The sequence below is a fragment of the Pecten maximus genome, chromosome 13, assembly GCF_902652985.1.
Source record: "Pecten maximus chromosome 13, xPecMax1.1, whole genome shotgun sequence".
NCBI lineage: Eukaryota > Metazoa > Mollusca > Bivalvia > Pectinida > Pectinidae > Pecten > Pecten maximus.
The window spans coordinates 12,165,889-12,189,828 of record NC_047027.1 but is presented as its reverse complement, the minus strand read 5'-3'; the positions used below and the strand labels follow the sequence as shown (position 1 = coordinate 12,189,828).

Sequence of the window (23,940 nt, the reverse complement as noted above, 5' to 3'; positions counted from 1 at the left end):
TTTAAACAAAGCTGGTATTATTGAGCATTATTAAGATAAATCTATTTATTGATAGACAACAGAACATATTTTAGATTATTTTTTTAGTTTTTATTGATTGATATCATGAATGTGAATTGTGTACTATTTATTTTGGCGAAGTAAGAAACAGTTTACTCATACACGATTAAACGTACTCCAATCTGATTGGTACTTTCGGTTTGATCTTGGGTAAGTTGGGAAAACCAAATTTCTTTATTTTCGTTTAATTCTGCAACTGCAAATATTTATCAACTTCACAATTGACAAATTATGTATGTTATTCACGTATTCAACATGCAAGGTAAGCAATCATAACCAGACTAACATGTTTATTGATTATGTACAGTGTAGCTTGGCTTGAAAACAAACTGTCTCCTACAGACATACATTATGTATATATGTGTGGCATCATGATTTGTAGTCTAACATTGTCTAATAATGATAAAATAAGGCTTAACACCTCTTATATATGGTAGGCTTTTAGATATGTGATAAAATCTTAATATCTTATTGACTGAAGTTCTATATATTGAATCAATTAGATTTAAACATCAGTTCATATTGATAATTTAGCTCTGCATGAATATCTTGGTTTTCCAACAATTTATCAAGTCTAATTTTGAAACAGTTTGTATTGCGCGCAGATGTCAGGAATTCTAGTAGAGATGGAGTTCCAAATGTGTGCTGCTCTCTAAAATAGATTCTTCTTTGTGCTGAAGTTGCATGCTTGTCGTGGACACAGTTTTTTTTTTTCATTTCTTGGACATACACCAGATTTTCTTGTAAATTAAGTTATTGAAGGTGTACAATTGCAGCACATAGTAATTAGATAACTGCATATCACAATGTGACAAACAGATGCAAAAAAGGTCTGGAAAACTAAGGTCGAACTCACATTGCCGACCTCTGACAATGAACAAAATGATCCCTATATATAATGGTGTCTGTGCCGCCGCGGCTTCCGTAGTAGTCTCGCGATTATCTCCCTTTGAAGAACTCTCAATATTGACAATGTTGTTTACTACGGTTGATGCATACTTCGTGTAAAGAAAAAGATGTATGTAACTTGCAGCCACCACGGTGTAAGTACTTTCAGTTATCAGAACTTATATAAGTAATATAAGTGGTTTTTGTTCATCTATGACTGTTATTTCTTACAAAGTACGATTATTTCAACAGTTGTGAAACTTCTGCGCTCGTACCACGTGGTGTCACTATACGATGTGCAGACGGAGCTATGACTCTCAGTTGTGAGCTTTTAATAACAATGCTGCTATTTGAATTGAAGATTTATTGTTGCCAATCATTGTTGAACATTGAAACCACGACATTTATTAAGATTTATGGAATTTTCGTGATCGAAGGAATCGTCAGTTTGTCAAAATGTTCAATGTATGGAAGCTCATAGTTACCATATAACTGACAATGTTAAAATTGCTATACATGTAAATTCAATTTTTTACGCGTATTCTTACGTTTCTTTGTTTCTGTTTATTACAGACTTTTACCATTTTTCAACACCTTTCAACACCAAAACACTACAACTATATGTAAAACAAACTAGTTGGAAATAAAGGATGTTGTACGAGGTAAACTGGCTGTACATTGTTTATGGGACAGCACAGTAAAAGTACCCAATCGGCTGAAGTTGAGATCCAGCTACGATTTCAACAGGCAACGGGACAACGTCTACGTCAAGGACACAGACATCGGTCTACGCCTACACGAATTCATACAGCATGGACGACCACACAGACAACACACATCAAGTAACGGAGCTCAGTGAGGCAACACACACCAGTCAGCCTAGGGTAAGGACGTTAACTCCCAAGGCTAAGGAACTGTACGAGGATGCAGTCCAAAGTCACAACAAATTTTATGAGGATATGTGGATAGAATTAGATTCCCATCTTCGACGTGTAAAAGGTGAAGGTAGGAAATTAGATCTCGATTCCCTGATCGACCTTGAGAGAAACATACGGGAATGTACTGGTAGCCTTGATAAACTCCAATCCAGTTTCTTCGAGTATCTGAAACGCAAAAACACAGAAGAGAGCCTTGAACTTCTTGATAACCAGAGTTTGAGATGGCACAGTCATACGTTAGTCATAGATCAATCTATTAAGGAATTAGGCACGTGTATGGAGCGGGCAGAGAAGCAAAAGTCAATTGAGCCTGCATTATCTTCGAGACAATCCAGTGCTGGGTCTAGTTCGAAAAATTCAAGTGTGATTTCTGTCATCGCTAGAAAAAAGGCAAAGGCTGAGGCACAGAAGGCACGCCTGCAATATGCTGAACAAGAGGCGGCCCTAAAGAAGAGACAGGCAAGGCTTGAACTGGAAAGTGCTCGAGCTAGCGCAGCAGCCAAACTGGAGAAAGCCGACCTAGAAGCCGATCTTGACCTACTTACACAAAAGAAGGAGGTCGCTGCTGCGGAAGCGGAAGCGGAAGCCCTTGAGGACTCGGAGGAGTTTAACCTAACTCATAACCACGATAGGATAAAGGCTATTCCGAAATTTGACACGCAGCAACGAACAAGAGCCTATGTCGAAGAAACAGTATTTCATGATCATAGTGCTGAACTCCCGGTGACAGCAGACCCACACTTGCATTTACCTATGAATCCAAATGCACCTGTTTTTACTACGGCAACCAATACGGACACAGGTATAGCTATGGACCTCACCCGTTTTCTGTTGAAGAAGGATCTTCTTCTCTCAAGGTTAACAAATTTTGATGACAGACCAGAGTCATACCAAACCTGGAAATCAAGCTTTAAGTCAATCATGGCAGATCTTAACGTCACCCCAAGAGATGAGATGGATTTGCTTGAGAAATGGTGTGGACCCGAATCTAAACGACATGTCGTAAGTCTCAAAGCTTCAAACTTCGGATTCCCAGAAAGAGGACTTTTGAGAGTATGGGAGCGTCTTGACGAACGGTTTGGGGCACCAGAGATGATAGAAGCTTCACTTAGACAGAGGTTAGCGAGCTTTCCTAAGCTTACACCAAGAGACACCAAGAAAACTGTTTGATCTATCAGATTTAGCATCCGAAATTGAATCACTCAAGGAGGATAGCCAATATAAGTCTCTTTTAGGATACTTCGACTCATCGACAGGAGTCTCGCCAATTGTGTCCAAACTTCCACATAACCTACAAGAGAGATGGACCAATGCTGCAATAAAGTTTACAAAAACACACCATGTCGCATTTCCTCCATTCAGTTTCTTCTCTGAATTTTTGAGAGATCTAAGTAAAGTGAAAAACAATCCCAGTTTCACATATGACCAACCTAATGGAAGCAAGAATGATAAGACTGTACAAAGGAATCCTCAAGAGAGAAAGAACATCTCAGTCAGGAAAACCAACGCTGATAGCATACAAAACAGTGACAGAAACAGAAAGACTTGTTTTCTACACAACGTTAGTTCCCACACTCTCAACAAATGTAGGGCCTTCCTCACCATGTCGATGGAGGAGAGGAAGAAGTTGTTGCGGGATAAGAAGGTCTGCTTCCGGTGCTGTGAATCGACGTCACACATCAGTCGCAACTGTGATGTGAAACAACCTTGTAGCGAATGTAATAGTGCAAGGCACTGCACAGCACTCCATCTTGAGCATCAGTCAAATTCAGGCTCCTTAGAGTACGGCGAGGAGCCTGCATCACTGGTATCTAAATCTCCTGTCCAAGTTAACTGCACGCAGATCTGTGGCAATAAGTTCAAAGGGAAATCATGTGCCAAAATTGTTCTTGTTGACGCGTTCCATCAAGACCGACCCACAGACCGCATAAGACTTTATGCCATGATTGACGACCAGAGCAACATGTCACTGGCCAAATCACAATTATTTGACCAACTTGGCATTAAAGGAAAACAACACAACTACGTGTTATCTTCGGTGTCCGGGGTTTCGAAGACCACAGGCAGAGACTCGACTAAGGTTATCGTTGAACCTGTAGACAGGTCTATAAGTCTTGACATTCCCATCCTGTTAGAATGTGACCGCGTCCCTGAAATTCGCGATGAAATACCTACTCCTGAGGTAGCCGAAAACTACGCCCATCTCAGAGACGTTGCCAAGTGTATTCCTCCTATTGACAACACTGCTCACATTTTGATGCTTATTGGAAGGGACGTAATTAGAGCTCATCATGTTTTGGACCAGAGAATAGGACCATCAAACACGCCATATGCCCAGAAACTCCCTCTCGGTTGGGTCATAATCGGAGAGACTTGCTTAGGAAGGACTCGCATTCCAGAACTAGTAAATGTTTGTAAAACCAATTTCCTAGCAGATGGCCGACCATCACTCTTCAAACCCTGTCCGAACGAATTTGAGTGCATCTACGATGCGAACAGGTCCTTAAAGGAGCTTGATGTATTAGGAAAACATGTGTTCCATCGTACAAAGGAGGATGAGAAAGTCAGCATGTCACAGGAAGACCGAAGGTTTCTCGGCATCATGAAAGAAGAGCTTGTGAAAGGTAATGATGGTAAATGGATAGCTCCACTGCCATTCCGCGATCCACGACCAAGATTGACTAACAACCGAACACAAGCTTTTAAACGAGCAAGAACCCTGGATACCAGTCTGCGAAAGAACCCCGTGAAGCGACAGCACTTCGTAGACTTCATGGAAAAGATATTCAGTAGTGGCCACGCCGAGTTAGCGCCGGCGCTTAAGGACAGCGAAGAATGTTGGTATTTACCAATTTTCGGTGTATACCACCCGCGGAAACCGGAGCAACTTAGAGCAGTGTTTGACTCCTCGGCAAGGCACAATGGAGTTTCATTGAACGATGTCCTCATGTCTGGTCCAGACCTTGCAAATAGCTTGCTTGGAGTGCTGATGCGGTTCCGAAGGGAGTCGGTGGCTATAGTAGGAGACATTGAGCAAATGTTTTATTGCTTTCAAGTAAGGGAAGACCACAGGAACTACTTAAGGTTCTTATGGTACAAGGACAACAATCCGGAAAATGAGTTGGTGGAATATCGCATGTGCATCCACGTCTTCGGAAACAGTCCTTCTCCTGCCATTGCCACCTTAGGACTTCGAAAGTCAGCCGAAGGAAATGATGATGACGTTTCCAACTTTGTCACTAATGACTTCTACGTGGATGACGGGCTTACCTCATTACCAACTGTCGACGAAGCTGTTGACCTTATGAAAAGAACACAGCATGCACTTCACCAAGGAGGGAAACTACGCTTACACAAAATTGCCTCTAATAGTGATGAAGTTATGAACTCTTTTCCTGCAGACGACCTTGCAAAAGGTGTTAAGGATCTCGATTTAGGATGTGAACCACTGCCTGTTCAGTGTAGCTTGGGAGTCAGTTGGAGTTTGGAAACCGACTCGTTTCTTTATCAAGTCTCAACAGAAGCTAAACCATACACGCGCAGGGGCATACTGTCAACTGTCAACGGGATCTTCGACCCGTTAGGATTTTTGGCTCCAGTAGTAATCGATGGGAAACACTTTTTGAGATCTCTTATTCATGGAACCAAAGATTGGGATGAACCTCTCCCCGCAGAACAGCGCATACAATGGGAACTCTGGAGAGACTCTCTTGAACACCTACAACATGTTCGTATACCTCGGACCTACGCACAGTTTTCATTCAAACTATCTATTGACAGTACCGTCCATGTCTTCTCTGATGCCTCCGAGAAAGCTATCGCTGCAGTAAGTTATCTACATACAAAGGATGGAAACGGAAAACAAGATATTGGATTCATTCTTGGCAAGGCTAAGGTAGCCCCCCTCCATGGCCATACGATACCGAGACTGGAATTGTGTGCTGCAGTATTGGCCGTGGACATAGCAGAGACAGTATCTGACCACTTACATATCCCTCTTGAGAAATTTCGATTCCACACCGATAGCAAAGTTGTACTTGGTTACATATACAACAAAACAAGGAGGTTTTATACATACGTAGCCAATAGGGTAGAACGCATTATACACGTGACGGACGCAGATCAATGGTCGTATGTGCAAACAGATAGAAATCCAGCAGATGAAGGGACAAGATCAGTACCCGCCCAGGCTATTCAAGACAGCATGTGGCTCAATGGACCTACTCGTCTTACTACGATTAATGATATGACATCAGAGCATGTGTTTGATCTGCATGAACCAGAAGATGACAAAGAGGTAAGGCCCCAGGTTCAAAGTCTAAAGACAGACGTCAAACAGTCACCACTTGGTTCTCATCGCTTCGCAAGATTTTCTACTTGGAGGACCCTTATCAGGGCTATTATGACACTGACGCATGTGGCACAGTCCATTGTCAGCAAGTCCGAGTGTAGGGGTTGGCATATTTGCAGTAAGGACAGAAGTGTTGCTGCTTACCACAAGGCCGAACAATTCGTGGTGAAGGAGGTGCAAAAAGAGGCATATCCGGAAGAACTAAACAGTCTCGAACGCGATCAACTTCTTCCAAACGGAAGTTCGATTCTGTCACTGAACGCATTTTTGGATCAGGATGGAATTCTACGAGTAGGCGGACGCCTAAATCAAAGCCATGTTCAACAGAATGAAATGAATCCAATCATCATCCCTGGGAAGCATCATGTCGCATTACTTCTCGTGAGACTATTTCATGAACAGGTTAAACACCAAGGGCGAAATTTCACAGGAGCCGTGAGGACAGCAGGATATTGGATAACGGGCTGTAAGCGCTTGGTATCAACGGTCTTGCATGCGTGCGTGAAATGTCGTAAACTTCGAGGGAAATTGGAGCACCAATTGATGGCAGACATACCTTCCGACCGACTTCAACCTGGCCCACCATTCACCAACGTCGGTGTGGACACTTTCGGTCCATGGCAGATTGTTAGCAGGCGTACTCGTGGTGGTTCAGCCCAAGCAAAACGCTGGGCAATTATGTTCACATGCCTCACCACCAGGGCTATCCACATAGAGGTGGTAGAAGAACTGAGTTCGTCGTCTTTTATTAATGCCTTCAGAAGGTTTACCGCTGTGAGGGGCCATGTAAAACAGATCCGATCAGATCATGGCACTAATTTCATTGGCGCGGTGGATGATCTGCAGATTAACGCCTTTAAGGTTGAGGAAGAAGCAGTGAAGACATTCCTATGCGACCGCGGAACTACCTGGCTTTTCAACCCACCGCACGCATCACATATGGGCGGGGCTTGGGAAAGGATGATAGGTGTCTCACGTCGCGTTCTTGAGTCAATGCTGACAACAGTGATGGACACTAATTTGACTCACGAAGTACTCGTTACCTTCCTAGCTGAGGTTTGCGCGATCGTTAACGCCAGGCCACTAGTACCCGTGTCTTCAGATCCGGAGGATCCATTTCCAATCAGTCCGGCTACACTTCTGACACAGAAACCAGACTCCATCATCGAACCATTTGTGCCTCTTGATAATTCTAGTTTGCACAAGGCGCAGTGGAAAAGAGTGAAGGTTCTAGCCGACACATTTTGGAAGCGCTGGAGAGCCCAATACCTCCATACTCTACAACCTCGACGGAAATGGAATGACAAGCGCAAGAATATCGCGATATGGGATAGTGTGCTACTTAGGGACAATGAGGTATCAAGGAACAACTGGCCATTGGGTTATGTCGCAAGGGTCTTCCCAAGCAATGACGGTTTAGTTCGAACGGCAGAGGTCAAGATTACTTCCGGACGAGGAAAGCCTGTGTTATATGTACGACCGATCAACGAACTGATCTTACTTCTTGGAGACAACAAAGGCTGAATGTGACATAGAAAGTGTATTATGTGGTACTCGATAGTGTTGTCTAGTGACATCAGGCGAGGAGTGTGCCGCCGCGGCTTCCGTAGTAGTCTCGCGATTATCTCCCTTTGAAGAACTCTCAATATTGACAATGTTGTTTACTACGGTTGATGCATACTTCGTGTAAAGAAAAAGATGTATGTAACTTGCAGCCACCACGGTGTAAGTACTTTCAGTTATCAGAACTTATATAAGTAATATAAGTGGTTTTTGTTCATCTATGACTGTTATTTCTTACAAAGTACGATTATTTCAACAGTTGTGAAACTTCTGCGCTCGTACCACGTGGTGTCACTATACGATGTGCAGACGGAGCTATGACTCTCAGTTGTGAGCTTTTAATAACAATGCTGCTATTTGAATTGAAGATTTATTGTTGCCAATCATTGTTGAACATTGAAACCACGACATTTATTAAGATTTATGGAATTTTCGTGATCGAAGGAATCGTCAGTTTGTCAAAATGTTCAATGTATGGAAGCTCATAGTTACCATATAACTGACAATGTTAAAATTGCTATACATGTAAATTCAATTTTTTACGCGTATTCTTACGTTTCTTTGTTTCTGTTTATTACAGACTTTTACCATTTTTCAACACCTTTCAACACCAAAACACTACAACTATATGTAAAACAAACTAGTTGGAAATAAGGATGTTGTACGAGGTAAACTGGCTGTACATTGTTTATGGGACAGCACAGTGTCTGCCATTCTTTGCATCAACACAGCATGTGTATATATACACCTACAATAATTAATGTAGTATATAGGTTTCTGCAGACAAAATATAATGGGCAGATATATATATATGCATTTTTAGGTCACCTCAGACAAAGTCTCAGTTGACCTATTGTAATTGCCTTTTGTCCGGCATTGTCTGTCGTGCGTTGTCTGTTGTGCGTCGTCCGCTGTGCATCTTCCGTCGGGGTCATAACCAATTTACATTTTCAAATTCTTCTCAATTACCGACAAGCCCAGAGACCTGATATTGGGTCTGTAGCATGCTGGGATGAAGAGCTACAAAGTTTGTTCAAATGGATGACCTTGATCTTCATTCAGACCTTCATTCAAGGTCACAGGGGTCAAATATGCCAAAATCTTTAAACAATTTCTTCTTGATAACCAGAAGGCCTAGAGTCCCAATACTCTAAAAAAAGTATTAGGTACATAGCATGCTGGGATGAAGGGCTAACAAGTGTGCTCAAATGGATGACCATGACCTTCATTCAAGGTCAGAGGGGTCAAATATGCTTAAATCTTTAAACAACTTCTTGATAATCAATAGGCCCAGAGACCCAATATGAGGTATGTAGTATGCTCGGATCATGTGTTTCCAAGTTTTTTCAAATAGATGACCTTGACCTTCATTCAAGATCACAGGGGCCAAATGTGCTAAAATATATCAAAACTCAAGTTACCGTTAAGACCCATGGGCCTCTAGTTTTAAAGCGTTATTACAATGAACCATTGTGATTGGAGTTGGTATATCAGGCATTAGTCTGATCTTTCCAGTGTACTGTAGTGTGAGTGGAGTTAACATATCTGACATGGTTCAAATTGGTTTCTGCTGTGTAATGTGATTGAAGTTATAGGTGTATCTTGCAGTGTGTCTATCATTACCAGTATGAAGTGATATTGGAGTTGGCATACTAATTAACAATATTTCAATCATTTCCAGTTTGAAGTGAGATTTGAGTTGGTGTATCTAGCAGTGTTTAGATCATTACTTGTGTATAGTGGGATTTGAGTTGGCGTACCTAGCAGTGTTCAGATCATTATTTGTGTATAGTGGAATTGCCATCGAGTGGGCGTAGTATTAAACAATATTCTGATCGTTTCTAGTGTGAAGTGAGATTGGAGTTGGTGTATCTTGCAGTATTCTGATTTTGCATAAATGGTGGCTCTGACCCCAAAGGGGCTGGTCCCAAAAGGGGAAATGGAGGTAATTCCTTTAAATCGCTACTAGTCATAAAGTGATGAATGCATGTTCTAAAAACAATTCTTGAGGTCTTTCAGACCTTAGAGAGTTTGGACTTCATTAATCTTGAAAGCAGTTCGGATTTCTACACTATAACATAGCATTGTTTGAGATTTACAAATAAAACATTGAATATGAACATTATTTTGACATTTGGTCTAATCCAAGCAGGTGAGCGATACGGGCCCCAGGGGCCTCTTGTTTTTTTAGCCCACCATCATCAGATGGTGGGCTATTCAAATCGCCCTGTGTCCGTGGTCCGTCTGTCCCTCCGTCCGGTCCTCCGTCCGTCCCTCCGTCCATCCGTAAACAATTCTTGTTATCGCTAATCCTCAGAAAATACTGAAGGGATCTTTCTCAAATTTCATATGTAGATTCCCCTTGGTGCCTTGTTATGCATATTGCATTTTGAGACCGATCGGAAAACAACATGGCCGACAGGCAGCCATCTTGGATTTTGACAATTGAAGTTTGTTATCGCTAATCCTGAGAAAGTACTGAAGGGATCCTTCTCAAATTTCATATGCAGGTTCCCCTTGGTGCCTAGTTATGCATATTGCATTTTGAGACCGATCGGAAAACAACATGGCCGACAGGCAGCCATCTTGGATTTTGACAATTGAAGATTGTTATCGCTAATCCTGAGAAAGTACTGAAGGGATCCTTCTCAAATTTCATATGCAGGTTCCCCTTGGTTCCTAGTTATGCATATTGCATTTTGAGACTGATCGAAAAACAACATGGCCGACAGGCAGCCATCTTGGATTTTGACAATTGAAGTTTGTTATCACTAATCCTCAGAAAGCACTGAAGGGATCCTTCTCAAATTTCATATGTAGGTTCCCCTTGGATCCTAATTATGCATATTGCATTTTGAGACCGATCGGAAAACAACATGGGGGCAGGCAGCCATCTTGGATTTTGACAATTGAAGTTTGTTATCACTATTTCTCAGAAAGCACTGAAGGGATCTTTCTCAAATTTCATATGTAGGTTCCCCTTGGTGCTTAGTTATCCATATTACATTTTGAGATCAATCGGAAAACATCATGGCCGACAGGCAGCCATCTTGGATTTTGACAATTGAAGTTTGTTACCGATATTTCTCAGAAAGCACTGAAGGGATCTTTCTCAAATTTCAAATGTAGGTTCCCCTTGGTGCCTAGTTATGCATAGTGCATCTTGGGACCAATAGGAAAACAACATGGTGGACAGGCAGCCATCTTGGATTTTGACAATTGAAGTTTGTTATTGCTGTTTTTTTTCAGAAATTGCTGAAAGGATCTTTCTGATATTTCATTTGTAGGTTGCCCTTGGTGCCTAGTTATGTATATTGGATTTTGAGACCAGTCAGAAAAAAACATGGCCGACAGGCAGCCATCTTTAATTTTGACAATTGAAGTTTGTTATCGCTATTTTACAGAAGGTACTGAAGGGATCTTTCTCAAATTTCATATGTCCGTTCCCCTTGGTCCCTGGTATTGCATTTGGGGACCAATCTGAAAACAACATGGCCGACAGACAGCCATTATCGCTAAATCTTAAATTTTATATATAGGTTACCCTTGTTTGAAAGTACTAGAGGGCTATTTCTGATTTACACAGATTATAGTAAGACTTAGAGGAAGGGAAAAGTAGAGAAAAGATCAATCTGACATGGAACCTATAAAGATCATTCAATGGTATTATGTATTATGTAAAGAAATCCCTCATGTCTCTACTTGGAATCAGAGGTTGATTAGCATAACTACCTGAAATTATGAGGTCATTCCATTGTCTTGTGTGCCAATTTGTATTATCACCAGTTATTAAATAACCTCCAGAGGAACTTCACATGTTGGACCTCAATTTGTCATGCCTGTTGAGCTTAGCTTCATATTTCAATAATTATATTTGAACAAAGATCTTTTTAAAATATCAGAACTAAAGCCATGATAATGGAGTAAAACCTGTTATAGAAAACTTGTTATTGTTCTTTGAGTAATTATACATTATATGGGGGTTGCAGGAGTGGGGGTATGAGTTGGCCCTCTGGACGACGTTCTAGTTGTGCCTGTTCAAATTTATTAAAAATGTATTAAAATTATGTCTAGTACATGGCAATCGCATTTTCTGTTGTTTAGTCAGAATTATATGTTATCCAGTTAGTTTGGGCTTTCTCTTGTTTAGTTGGAATGATTCATTTAGGATTTTTTGTTGTTTAGTTAGAATTGTCCAGTTAGGAATTTCTGTTGATGAGTTGAAATAATCCAGTTAGGATATTGTGTTGCTTAGTTGGAATGCTCCAGTTAGGATTTTCTTTTTTTTTTTTATTTGGAATGATCAAGTTAGTATTTTCTGTTATTTGGTTGGAATGATCCGGTTAGGATTTTCTGTTGTTTAGTTTTAATGATTCTGATGTTTAGTTGAAACAATTCAATTTGGATTTTCTGTTGTTTAGTTGGAATTATTTAGTTAGTTCAGACTTCCTGCTGTGATTTCACAGTCGATGACAAGCTATAGTTTGTAATTGTCAGTGGGTTTTCAATTAAAACTCTGTTTCTTTTGATAATTATTTATTCACCCAGTTTTTAAATGTATCATGAATCGATCAATACTTATAGCTATTGTGCTAAATGTTGACAGAAAAGGTTAGCAAAATGATAATGTGGACTTAAAGTGAAATCAAATCTTTCTTTGAAGAAATATAAAAAAATTGTGTTAAGTGAAATAACACTTTTTTTTGGTTTATTTGGAAAAACGAAAAAAAAAGATGTGTTATTTTTAGCCTTTTTCTAATACATTTGTATGTTCGAAAATATTAAATTTCTCTCAAGGCTCATCCCTATCTGGTGATAAGCTAATTGCTTTACCAAATTGGTACTGATGGAGACTGGAACAAAGGGAAGTAACTTTGCTTCATCAGAAAGAACATTCTATACAATACAACATTAAGTTATCCTGGGGTTGTTTACAGTACAATCTATGCACACAAGTTACAAAGTATATCCCTGACATGGATTTAGAGGTGAAGTTCATATTGTTCTGTAGTTCACATACATGTAGTTCATCTGGACCTGATACCTGGATGTCAATATCGTCAGCCTCTATATGCTGCTTCTGTTTATTATATTGACTGTAATATACCTACAATACACTTCAAATACAAATGAACACATCCGGGGCATGGTCATATGTCCATTGGAGAAAATAAAAATGGATGTGATTAGGCTTCACACTTGAAGTGGTAATTTATCCAAAATCTGTCACAGTTCCTATTATTAAAAATATTCACATTTGGTAAATTAACAACATCGTTTTGCAGATTGTCTAAATTATCCACAAACCTTTTCCTCAAGATTTTGCAGAAGATTAATTTATCTGAATTTCTTTTGAAGAGATTTTAGTTTTCTCAGTCAAGTATAACATAAAATTACCACAAACTACTAGTATGTATGTCTGTTTTACAGATTTCTGTGAACTACCCTCTCTCACTGGAAACCGATATCCTAACACCTGTGAGAGATATTTATATACGTGCTTGAGAAAGACAGTTTCGGGATGAGTAATAAAGGTGCTGATGTACATCAAGATTCAACAGAAAACAAGTCTCCGTCAGTAGATTCTAGAGGTCCAGGTCAGCATTCAGAACAGAGCAGTCAAAAGCCATTAGCAGAATCTGTTACAAAAGGGTCAGTAGGTCAAGGTCAGAGTTCAGAAGATAACAGTCAACAGACATTAACAGATTCTGGTACACAAGGGTCAGGAGGTCTAGGTCAGAGTTCAGAAGATAGCAGTCAACAGACATTAGCAGATTCTGATGCACAAGGATCAGGAGGTCAAGGTCAGAGTTCAGAAGATAGCATTCAACAGACATTAGCAGATTCTGGTACACAAAGGTCAGGAGGTCAAGGTCAGAACTCAGAAGATAGCAGTCAACAGACATTAGCAGATTCTGGTACACAAAGGTCAGGAGGTCAAGGTCAGAGTTCAGAAGATAGCAGTCAACAGACATTAGCAGATTCTGGTACACAAGGGTCAGGAGGTCAAGGTCAGAGTTCAAAAGATAGCAGTCAACAGACAGCAGATTCTGGTACACAAGGGTCAGGAGGTCAAGGTCAGAGTTCAGAAGATAGTCAGCAGACATTAGCAGATTCTGGTACAAAACAGTCAGGAGGTCAAGGTGAAGAAGCTGTCGACAAGGATACAGGAAATAGATTGAAATCCGTAGGAACACAAGTGGTGCAGAGGACAGTCATACAAGACTACTTAGAATTTCTGGGGTTAATCTGTACCACAAAAAATTACAGATTTGGACTGATAATGCATACTAGTGTGACGTAAGTCTTATTTTTAATCATTTTGTGTGATAATATTTCATTGAGAAAAAGTTTCAAATGAGCTATTCTAATCACCTTTCGTGTCTTAATTTGTGAATTATATGGTCCCCATTCTCTAGGGGACTGAGGGGCGGGGCAAAAAAGTGTCAAATTGACTGAAATTTCAGAAATCCTCTTCTCAAGATCCCAATAAGATAGAATAAATTGAAGGGTGGTAAGGTGCTTTACCAAAATTATAAATTTCATGACCCTGTGGTCTCACATTTACCTCCTTTAAATCGCTACTAGTCATAAAGTAATAATTTATTTAAACCCAATTTAATCAGAAACACCCTTGTTGTAAACAGTGACTTTGACCCCTCAGGGGCCAGAGGGTTGGGGCTCAGTAAGGGAAATAGAGAGAAATTCCTTTAAATCCCTACCAGTTGTAAAGGCGACTCAACAAGCACATTTCTTTTTTCCAGAATTGCTGTACTGGTTAGTTGGAGTGTAATATGGCAGCCAGCTACAGATTTTTTCTGTTACGAAGTTTTCAAGTATCCAAGACCACTAGAATTGGATCCCAGGGAAGTAACCAATTTCATGGAACAGTATAATCCTGAATGTAACTTGACAGAACTACAAACTAATTACAATAAACTAGAGAAGAAGTATTTATCCCTGCAAAATAATGTCAGTTATCTACAGGGAAATGCTGAAGATTTTAATAAAAGACTTGTAAACCATGCCGAACAAATACAAAACACCAGTGTGTCGGTGAAAAACGTCGGTTCAAATATGACTGAAGTCAAAGGTCAACTTCGTCACCAGTCTGAGCAGACACACAGAGTTCAAAGGGACATAGACCAAACAATACTGAAACAGATAGCCGAAGGTGAAATACCCATTTGCTTACAAATGTGAATGAATGAAATAATGAATGATTGAATGAAAAATGAATGAACAAATGAATATTATGCTTTTGTTCTTAATAGTGTATGGTTAACTAAATGTTGAATTTTTCCATATATTGTGACATCATAAATAATATCACAAATTTGGTGCTTTATTGATGAAAAACTGGTTTGGGATTGGGTTGTGTTTGGGAGATTATTTTCATATTTGAAAAAATTCCAGTGAGTTATTGAAGATCAGTATATTTCTGGTAATTGGAATAATTCCTGAAAGAAACTAAATTCTATTCAGAATATACTTTTATATATAGAGAGTATTTTTACTCATTAACTTATCAACAGAGGTTAATATTCAATTAAGAAATAAATTGTCCATCACTCTTTTCTACTTGCATGTATATATTAACATTTTGTGTTAAACCATTTTATCATTCAGACTGAAGTAGTTTGTTTTGAATATTTTTACAGAGCCATGGAAGTACATCAGTATCATTGTAGCTGTAGGCGAAGTCTTTCTGGTGGTGTATGTAATGAAGTTAAAATCATCATTAAGGGACATTGGCAGACAACCCCAGGCAGTAGTACAGGTGAGTAGGTGACAGGGGCAGACAACCCAAGGCAGGGGTACAGGTTAGTAGGAGGCAGGGGCAGACAACCCAAGGCAGGGGTACAGGTTAGTAGGAGGCAGGGGCAGACAACCCAAGGCAAGGGTACAGGTTAGTAGGAGACAGGGGCAGAATACCCAAGGCAAGGGAACAGGTTAGTAGGAGGCAGGGGCAGACAACCCAAGGCAAGGATACAGGTTAGTAGGAGGCAGGGGCAGACAACCCAAGGCGGGGGTACAGGTTAGTAGGAGGCAGGGGCAGACAACCCAAGGCAAGGGTACAGGTTAGTAGGAGACAGGGGCAGAATACCCAAGGCAAGGGAACAGGTTAGTAGGAGGGAGGGGCAGACAACCCAAGGCAAGGGTACAGGTTAGTAGGAGGCAGGGGCAGACAACTCAAGACAGTGGTACAGGTAAGAAGGAGGCAGGGGCAGACAACTCCAAGCAGTGGTACAGGTAAGAAGGAGGCAGGGGCAGACAACTCCAGGCAGTGGTACAGGTGAGAAGGAGACAAGGGGAGACAACCCCAGGCAGTAGTACAGGTGAGTAGGAGACAGGGGCATTCAATTTTGGGTCTGATCAGCTAAACAGATTGGCTTATGGACAGTCATCTTGGTTTTTACACTTTGTTTGTTATTGCTTTTTCTCACATTCATAGACTTTTCTGAGATTTCATATGCTCACCTTGTTATCAAATGAGCAAGAGAAACAAGGGAGAGAAGAGAAGAATAGAGAACAGATCAATCTGAAAAAAATAAATCTTTTGTTGCAAAAGATTGTTGTGAGGTACATGTATATCTATGACACCTTGATGAATTCCAGATATCATAATTTCTCTTAAAATTTTTGCAAACAACCCCTACAACCCACAGGCGCTTGCATAGAAAATATTACTTTAATTTTTTTTTGATATGACAGTGGTATGTGTAATCTAACAGATTACACATACCACTGTCATATATTTAAAAAAAAAATTAAAGTAATATTTTCTATGCAAGCGCCTGTGCTACAACCTACATACGCCACAATCCATTCACTGAACATACCCCACAACCCCTCCACCCAACAAATCCCCACAACCCCTCCACCCAACACATCCCCACAACCCCTCCACCCAACACATCCCAACAACCCCTCCACCCAACAAATCCCCACAACCCATCCACCCAACACATCCCACAAACCCCTCCACCCATCACATCCCCACAACCCCTCCACCATCACATCACCACAACCCCTCCACCCATCACATCACCACAACCCCTCCACCCAAAACAAGCCACCAACCCCGCACCCAAACACAGCCCAACAACCCCCCAACGACACATCCCCACAACGCCGCCACCCCAACAAAGCACCTCACAACCCCGCCACCAAGAGAATGCACCACAAACCCAGGCCACCCAACACAGCACCACAAACCCAGCCACCCAACACACCCCAAAACCCCTCCAACAACAAGGCACAAAGACAACCCTCCACCCCAAAACAGCCCCCCACAATCCCCGCACCCAACACAGCCCATGACCCGGCCCAACCAAACCCCCCCAAAAAACCCGCCACCCAACACAGGTCCACAAAACCCCGCAACCCCAACACAGCGCCACAAACTACAGCCCAACAACCCCGCCACCCAACACAGCCCCAAATAGCACCCCGAACACCAGCCCAAGTGGGATAACAAACAACCCAGCCACCAAAACAGCACACAACCCCGCCTACCAAAAACAGCCCCACAACCCCCGCCACCCAACCACAGCACCACAACCCCCGCACCCAAAACAGCACCACAACCCCGGCACCCAAAAACAGCCACACCACAACCACCGCCCACCCAAAAAGCCGAACCACAACACAGAATACACAAAACAGCACCCACAACAAAGACCACCACAACAAGCCCCACAACGCGCTACCCAAGCACAGTCACCACAGCCCCGCCACCAAGCACATGCACCCACAACCCCCCGCCTGTCCCAACCAGCCCCGAAACCCGCCACCCAACACAGCCCACAACCCCGAAAAAAAAAAAAACAGATAAACAAAAAAAGCACAAAAAAAAAATAGAAAAAAAAAATGAGAAAAAAATAGAAAAGAAAAAAAAAAGAGAAACCAACGCAACAAACACAAAAAACCAGAAACCCAAAGGGCCCAAACCAGACAAACCACATAAACCCAAAACAGCCAAAAAAACCAGCCACAAAACACAGCCCCAGGGACCACCGGACAACCAACAAACCCACAAACCCCCGCCACCCAACACAGCCCAACAACCCTGCGCATACCCAACAAAGAGCCACAACCCAGCCCCACAACCCCTGACACCCAACACAGCCCCACAACCAAGCACCCAGCGCAGCCCCACCAAACCCCGCCACCAAAAACAGCCCACAACCCCGGCCACCCAAACTACAGCCCCACAACCCCGCCACCAACACAGCACCAACAAACCCGCCACAAAAAAGCACCACAACACGCCACCCAAAACCGCCCCACAACCCCGGCCACCCAAGACAGAACAACAACGCCCAGCCACCCCAAAAACAGCCACACACACACCCTTCACAACCAAAACAGCATCACCAACATCCACCCAACACCATCCCACAAACCACTAAACCCAATAAATTCCCACAACCCCTCCACCCAACACATCCTCACAACCTCTCCACCCAATAAATTCCCACAACCCCCCACCCAACACATCCCAACAACCCCTCCACCAACAACATCCCAACAACCCCTTTCCCACCCAACCACATCCGAACAACACCTCCACCCAACAACCCCACCAACCCAGCCACCCAAACAGCCCACAACCCCCGCCACCCAACACAGCCCGACAACCCCGCCACCCAACACAGCCCGACAAACCCGCCACCCCCCCCAAACACGCCCGAACAACCCCGCCACCTAACATGACCCCCAAAACCCCGCCACCCAACCACCAGCCCGACATAACCCCGACACCAACACATCCCCACAACCCCTCCACCTAACATACCCCCACAACCCCTCCACCCAACCCATCCCCACAACCCCTCCACCCAACACATCCCTACAACCCCTCCACCCAACAGGTCCCTACAACCCCTCCACCCAACACATCCCCACAACCCCTCCACCCAACACCTCCCCACAACCCCCTCCACCCAACACATCCCAACGGAACCCCCCCCCCCAACACAGCCGCACAAACCGCGCCACCCAAAGAAGGGCCCACAACCCCGCCACCCAACACAGACCCACAACCCCGCACCCAACACAGCACCACAACCCCGCCCCCAAAACAGGCACCAAACCCTCACCAAAACAGCCCCACCAACCCCGCCACCCAAAACAGCCCACAAACCCCGCCACCCAAAAAACAGCACCACAACCCGCCAACCCCTGAACACAGCCCCCGAAACCGCGCCACCCAGCACAGCCAACCAAAGCCCCTCCACCATCACTCAACAAAAAACCTTACACCCAAACACATCCCCAACAAAACAATACACCAAACACATTTCCCCACCACAACCCCTCCACCCAAAACATCACCACAACCCCTCCACCCATCACATCCCCACAACCCTCCACCCAACACATCCCCACAACCTCTCCACCCATCACATCACCACAACCTCTCCACCCATCACACCCCCAAAACCCCTCCACCCAATGCACCCCTACAACCCCTCCACCCAAAACATCCCCACAAACACCCGACACCAAAAACACATCCCAGGACACCGCACAAACCAACACCCCCCCAAACCCCGCCACCCAAACACGCCCCCACAACCCCTCAACCCAACACATCTCCACAACCCATCCCCACAACCCCTCCACCCAACACATCCCCACAACCCAATCACCCAGCTCATCCCCACAACCCCTCCACCAAAAACATCACCACAACCCCTCCACCCAAAACATCCCCACAACCCCTCCACCCAACACATCACCACAACCCCTCCACCCAAAACATCCCCCACAAACCCGCCACCCAAAACATCACCACAACCCCGCCAACCCAAAACAGCACCACGAAACCCGCCACCCAAAACAGGCACCACAACCCCGCCACCCAACACAGCCCACGAACCCCGCCACCAAGAAAGGCCCACAACCCGCACCCAAACACAGCCGCACAACCGAGCCAACCCCCTAAGGGAAAGGCCCTACAACCCCGCCACCCAACACAAGCGCCCACAAAGCCCCGTCCACCCAACACAGGCACAACAACCCCCTCCCGCCAACCAAACACAGCCCAACAACCCCGCCCACCCACACAGCCCCACAACCCCGCCGACCCAAAAACAGCCCCCACAAACCCCAGCCACCCCAACACAGCCCGACAACCCGTCCACAAACAAACAGCCCGACAACCACGCCACAGAAATGACCACCAATACCACGACACAACAACACAGCCCGAAAACCCGCACCCAACAAAGCCCCACAACCCCGCACCGAACAGACCCCCACAACCCCGTGCACCCAACGCCGCCCCACAAACCCGCACCCAACACAGCCCGACAAACCCCGCCACGACATACCCCTACAACCCCGCCACCCAACACATCCCCACAACCCCGCCAACCCAAACACATCCCCACAACCCCTCCACCCAACACATCCCCACGACCCCTCCACCCAACACATCCTCACAACCCCTCCACCCAATAAATTCCGACAACCCCTCCACCCAACACATCCCCACAACCCCTCCACCCAACACATCCCTACAACCCCTCCACCCAACACACCCCACAACCCCTCCACCCAAAACACCCCTACAACCCCTCCACCCAACACATCCCCACAACCCCTCCACCAACACATCCCCACAACCCCTCCACCCAAAACATCCCCACGACCCCTCCACCCAACACATCTCACAACCCCTCCACCCAATAAATTCCGACAACCCCTCCACCCAACACATCCCCACGACCCCTCCACCCAACACATTCTCACAACCTCTCCACCCAATAAATTAAGAAAAAAAATAAAACAAAAATCAAAAAAAAAAAATAAAAAAAAAAAAATAAATTACAAACAAATACACCACAACACATCACCACAAAAAATCCAACACAAAAAATAAATTAAAACACTCCACAAAACACAATCACCACAACCACATAAACCAAACACATCCACTACAACCCCTCAACCCAACACATCCCTACAACCCCCTCCCCAACAACAGCACCATACAAACACCTCCACCAACACATCCCTACAACCCCTCCACCCAACACATCCCTACAACCCCCTCCACCCAACACATCCCTACAACCCCTCCACCCAACACATCCCTACAACCCCTCCACCCAACCACATTCCCATAACCACTGGTTATGTGGCATTCTGATACGCAGCACTCTACCATAAAGGATAATATGTTTTGTCTTCCAGCCACCAAAGTCCTTCGACAAGCAGCACACCAATGGATTTAAAGGTCAGCCTCGGTCTGTCTTGGATGGTATCTCAGAAAAGTCCACGGAGAACTCACATCACCACAACCTCTCCACCCATCACACCCCCAAAACCCCTCCACCCAATGCACCCCTACAACCCCTCCACCCAAAACATCCCCACAACCCCTCCACCCAACACATCCCCATTACCCCTCCAACCAACACCCCCCAAAACCCCTCCACCCAACACATCCCCACAACCCCTCAACCCAACACATCTCCACAACCCATCCCACAACCCCTCCACCCAACACATCCCCACAACCCAATCACCCAGCTCATCCCCACAACCCCTCCACCAAAAACATCACCACAACCCCTCCACCCAAAACATCCCCACAACCCCTCCACCCAAACACGATCAAACAAAAAAGACAAAAAAAAAAGAAAAAAAAAAATAAAAAAAAAAAAGAAAAAAAAAAAAAGAAAAAAAAAAAAGAAAAAATAAAAAAGGAAAAAAAAAAAAGAAAATAGAAAAAAACAAAAAAGAAAAACTAAAAAAAAGAAAAAAAGGAAACTGCAAAAAAAAAAAGTAACCACAAAAAAAAGAGAAAAAAAAGAGAAAAAAAAGGAAAGGAAAAAAAAAAAGAAAAAACAAAGAAAAAAAACCCCGACATACAAAAACATACAAACAAAAAAGCAAAAAAAAGAACAACAACACAATAAACAAAAAAAAATACCAACAAAACCGCAAAACGAACGGACACCGACAACCACGCACACCAAACAAAGCACCCAACCAATGCAAACAAAAACAAAGGCCCCAAAAAACCTACCACCCACACAATTCCCCCCCACGACCCGTCCACCCAACACAATTCTTCACAACCTCTCCACCCAATAAATTCCCACAACCCCTCCACCCAACACATCCCCACAACCCTCCACCCAAACACATCCCTACAACCCCTCCACCCAACACATCCCTACAACCCCTCCACCTAACATACCCCTACAACCCCTCCACCCAACACATCCCCACAACCCCTCCACCCAACACATTCCCCACAACCCCTCCACCCAACTCACAATCCCCACGACCCCTTTTCCACCCACACATTCATTCCACACCTCTCCACCCAATAAAATTCCGACAACCCCTCCACCCAAACACATCCCCACGACCCCTCCACCCAACACATTCTCACAACCTCTCCACCCAATAAATTCCGACAACCCCTCCACCCAACACATCCCCACAACCCCTCCACCCAACACATCCCTACAACCCCTCCACCCAACACATCCCCACAACCCCTCCACCCAACACATCCCTACAACCCCTCCACCCAACACATCCCCACAACCCCTCCACCCAACACATCCCTACAACCCCTCCACCCAACACATCCCTACAACCCCTCCACCCAACACATCCCTACAACCCCTCCACCCAACACATCCCTACAACCCCTCCACCCAACACATCCCTACAACCCCTCCACCCAACACATCCCTACAACCCCTCCACCCAACACATCCCCATAACCACTGGTTATGTGGCATTCTGATACGCAGCACTCTACCATAAAGGATAATATGTTTTGTCTTCCAGCCACCAAAGTCCTTCGACAAGCAGCACACCAATGGATTTAAAGGTCAGCCTCGGTCTGTCTTGGATGGTATCTCAGAAAAGTCCACGGAGAACTCTGTGTGTATCCTGAGCTTCAATAATGATCCCGAACACACAAAACATGTTAAAGTATCAATGTCGTTCCTAGGTGGAAAGGTCAAGGTCACTAAATGTATTATCTACAGAGAGGAGGACATCGTAAATGTGCCCCCATCAAAGGTAAGTATAGTCAGACAAATGTCAGAGAAACTGTCTTCCTCCTGTTTGTCTGTGCAGTTTTCACTTGATAACTGTCATTATTTTCATGAAAATAAAATTATCATTGTACAGCTAATCCTGATACTCCGACTGAAATACAGTTTTATAAAAGCATTGTATTATTGCCATGAATATACTGTGTATTTGTATGCATCTCCATATGAAATGACTCTTAGACGGTAACTGATCAAGTTAAAAATGAAATATCTCAGATGAAATATCTTGGAAGAAATATCTCCCATGAAAGATGTTGGATGAAATATCTCTCATGAAATATCTCTCATGAAATATCTTTCATGAAATATCTCTCATGAAATATCTCTCGTGAAATATCTGGGATGAAATATCTCTCATGAAATATCTCGCATCAAATATCTCTCATGAAAATCTGGCATGCAAAACAGGTTAGTTATAAGATAGGATGTGCCCTGACTACTCTGTAGATTTTGAATCTAAGATAGATGTTATGAGGGATCATCTAAATCAGAGGTGAAATGATGATCCCCAGAATTTAGTAAAATATCAGGAAATAAAAGATTTTTCAAATACAAATGTATCTATTTTGTTAACAATTTATGAATTTACAATATTTTTTTTTTCTCTATTAAAGGTTGTATTGGTCCATGTTGACTTCAATTCTCGTAACATCATTCTGGAGAGTCCTGAACGGGAGATAGGGGAGTTGAAGAGGAAAACGGTACTGGCCTTGTGGAAAATGAATGGTAGGTCACAGACCAGCGAATTATTGACTTTGAATATATAAACAGATCACCTAACATTGTATATACTGTATACCTGGTAATTTTCGCCCCCGTTTAATTTTCGCCATTTTCGCCCTTTGATGATAGGGCGAATTTAAGATGACGGCGAAAATTTCAAGCTCAATTGCAGGATTTACAAGTTATCGTACATAGGATACTTGTAGTCGGATCCAAAACATACCCTCGTATTTTCCAAGTGTGTTATATCCTATACAATTACAGGCAACACGTGTTATATATTTACACTAAGTTTATAAAATAGGTAATTGTTTTATTCCAG

General features: G+C 43.5%; 2 protein-coding genes across 2 annotated transcripts; both read left to right on the top strand.

Moving 5' to 3' along the window:
* Nucleotides 1-223: 223 nt before the first annotated feature.
* Nucleotides 224-23,581, top strand: LOC117340879 (RNA-binding protein FUS-like). Its single transcript, XM_033902656.1, has 7 exons — nt 224-322; nt 13,231-14,100; nt 14,565-14,974; nt 15,462-15,580; nt 21,007-21,049; nt 22,624-22,860; nt 23,510-23,581. Exons 2-6 carry the CDS (start codon nt 13,322-13,324, stop codon nt 22,662-22,664), a joined length of 1,392 nt encoding a protein of 463 aa, XP_033758547.1. The 5' UTR covers nt 224-322; nt 13,231-13,321; the 3' UTR covers nt 22,665-22,860; nt 23,510-23,581.
* LOC117340437 lies at nt 3,490-7,761 on the top strand. The gene has a single exon (XM_033902198.1). The coding sequence runs from the start codon at nt 3,490-3,492 to the stop codon at nt 7,759-7,761; it is 4,272 nt and encodes a 1,423-aa protein (XP_033758089.1).
* Nucleotides 23,582-23,940: the final 359 nt, after the last annotated feature.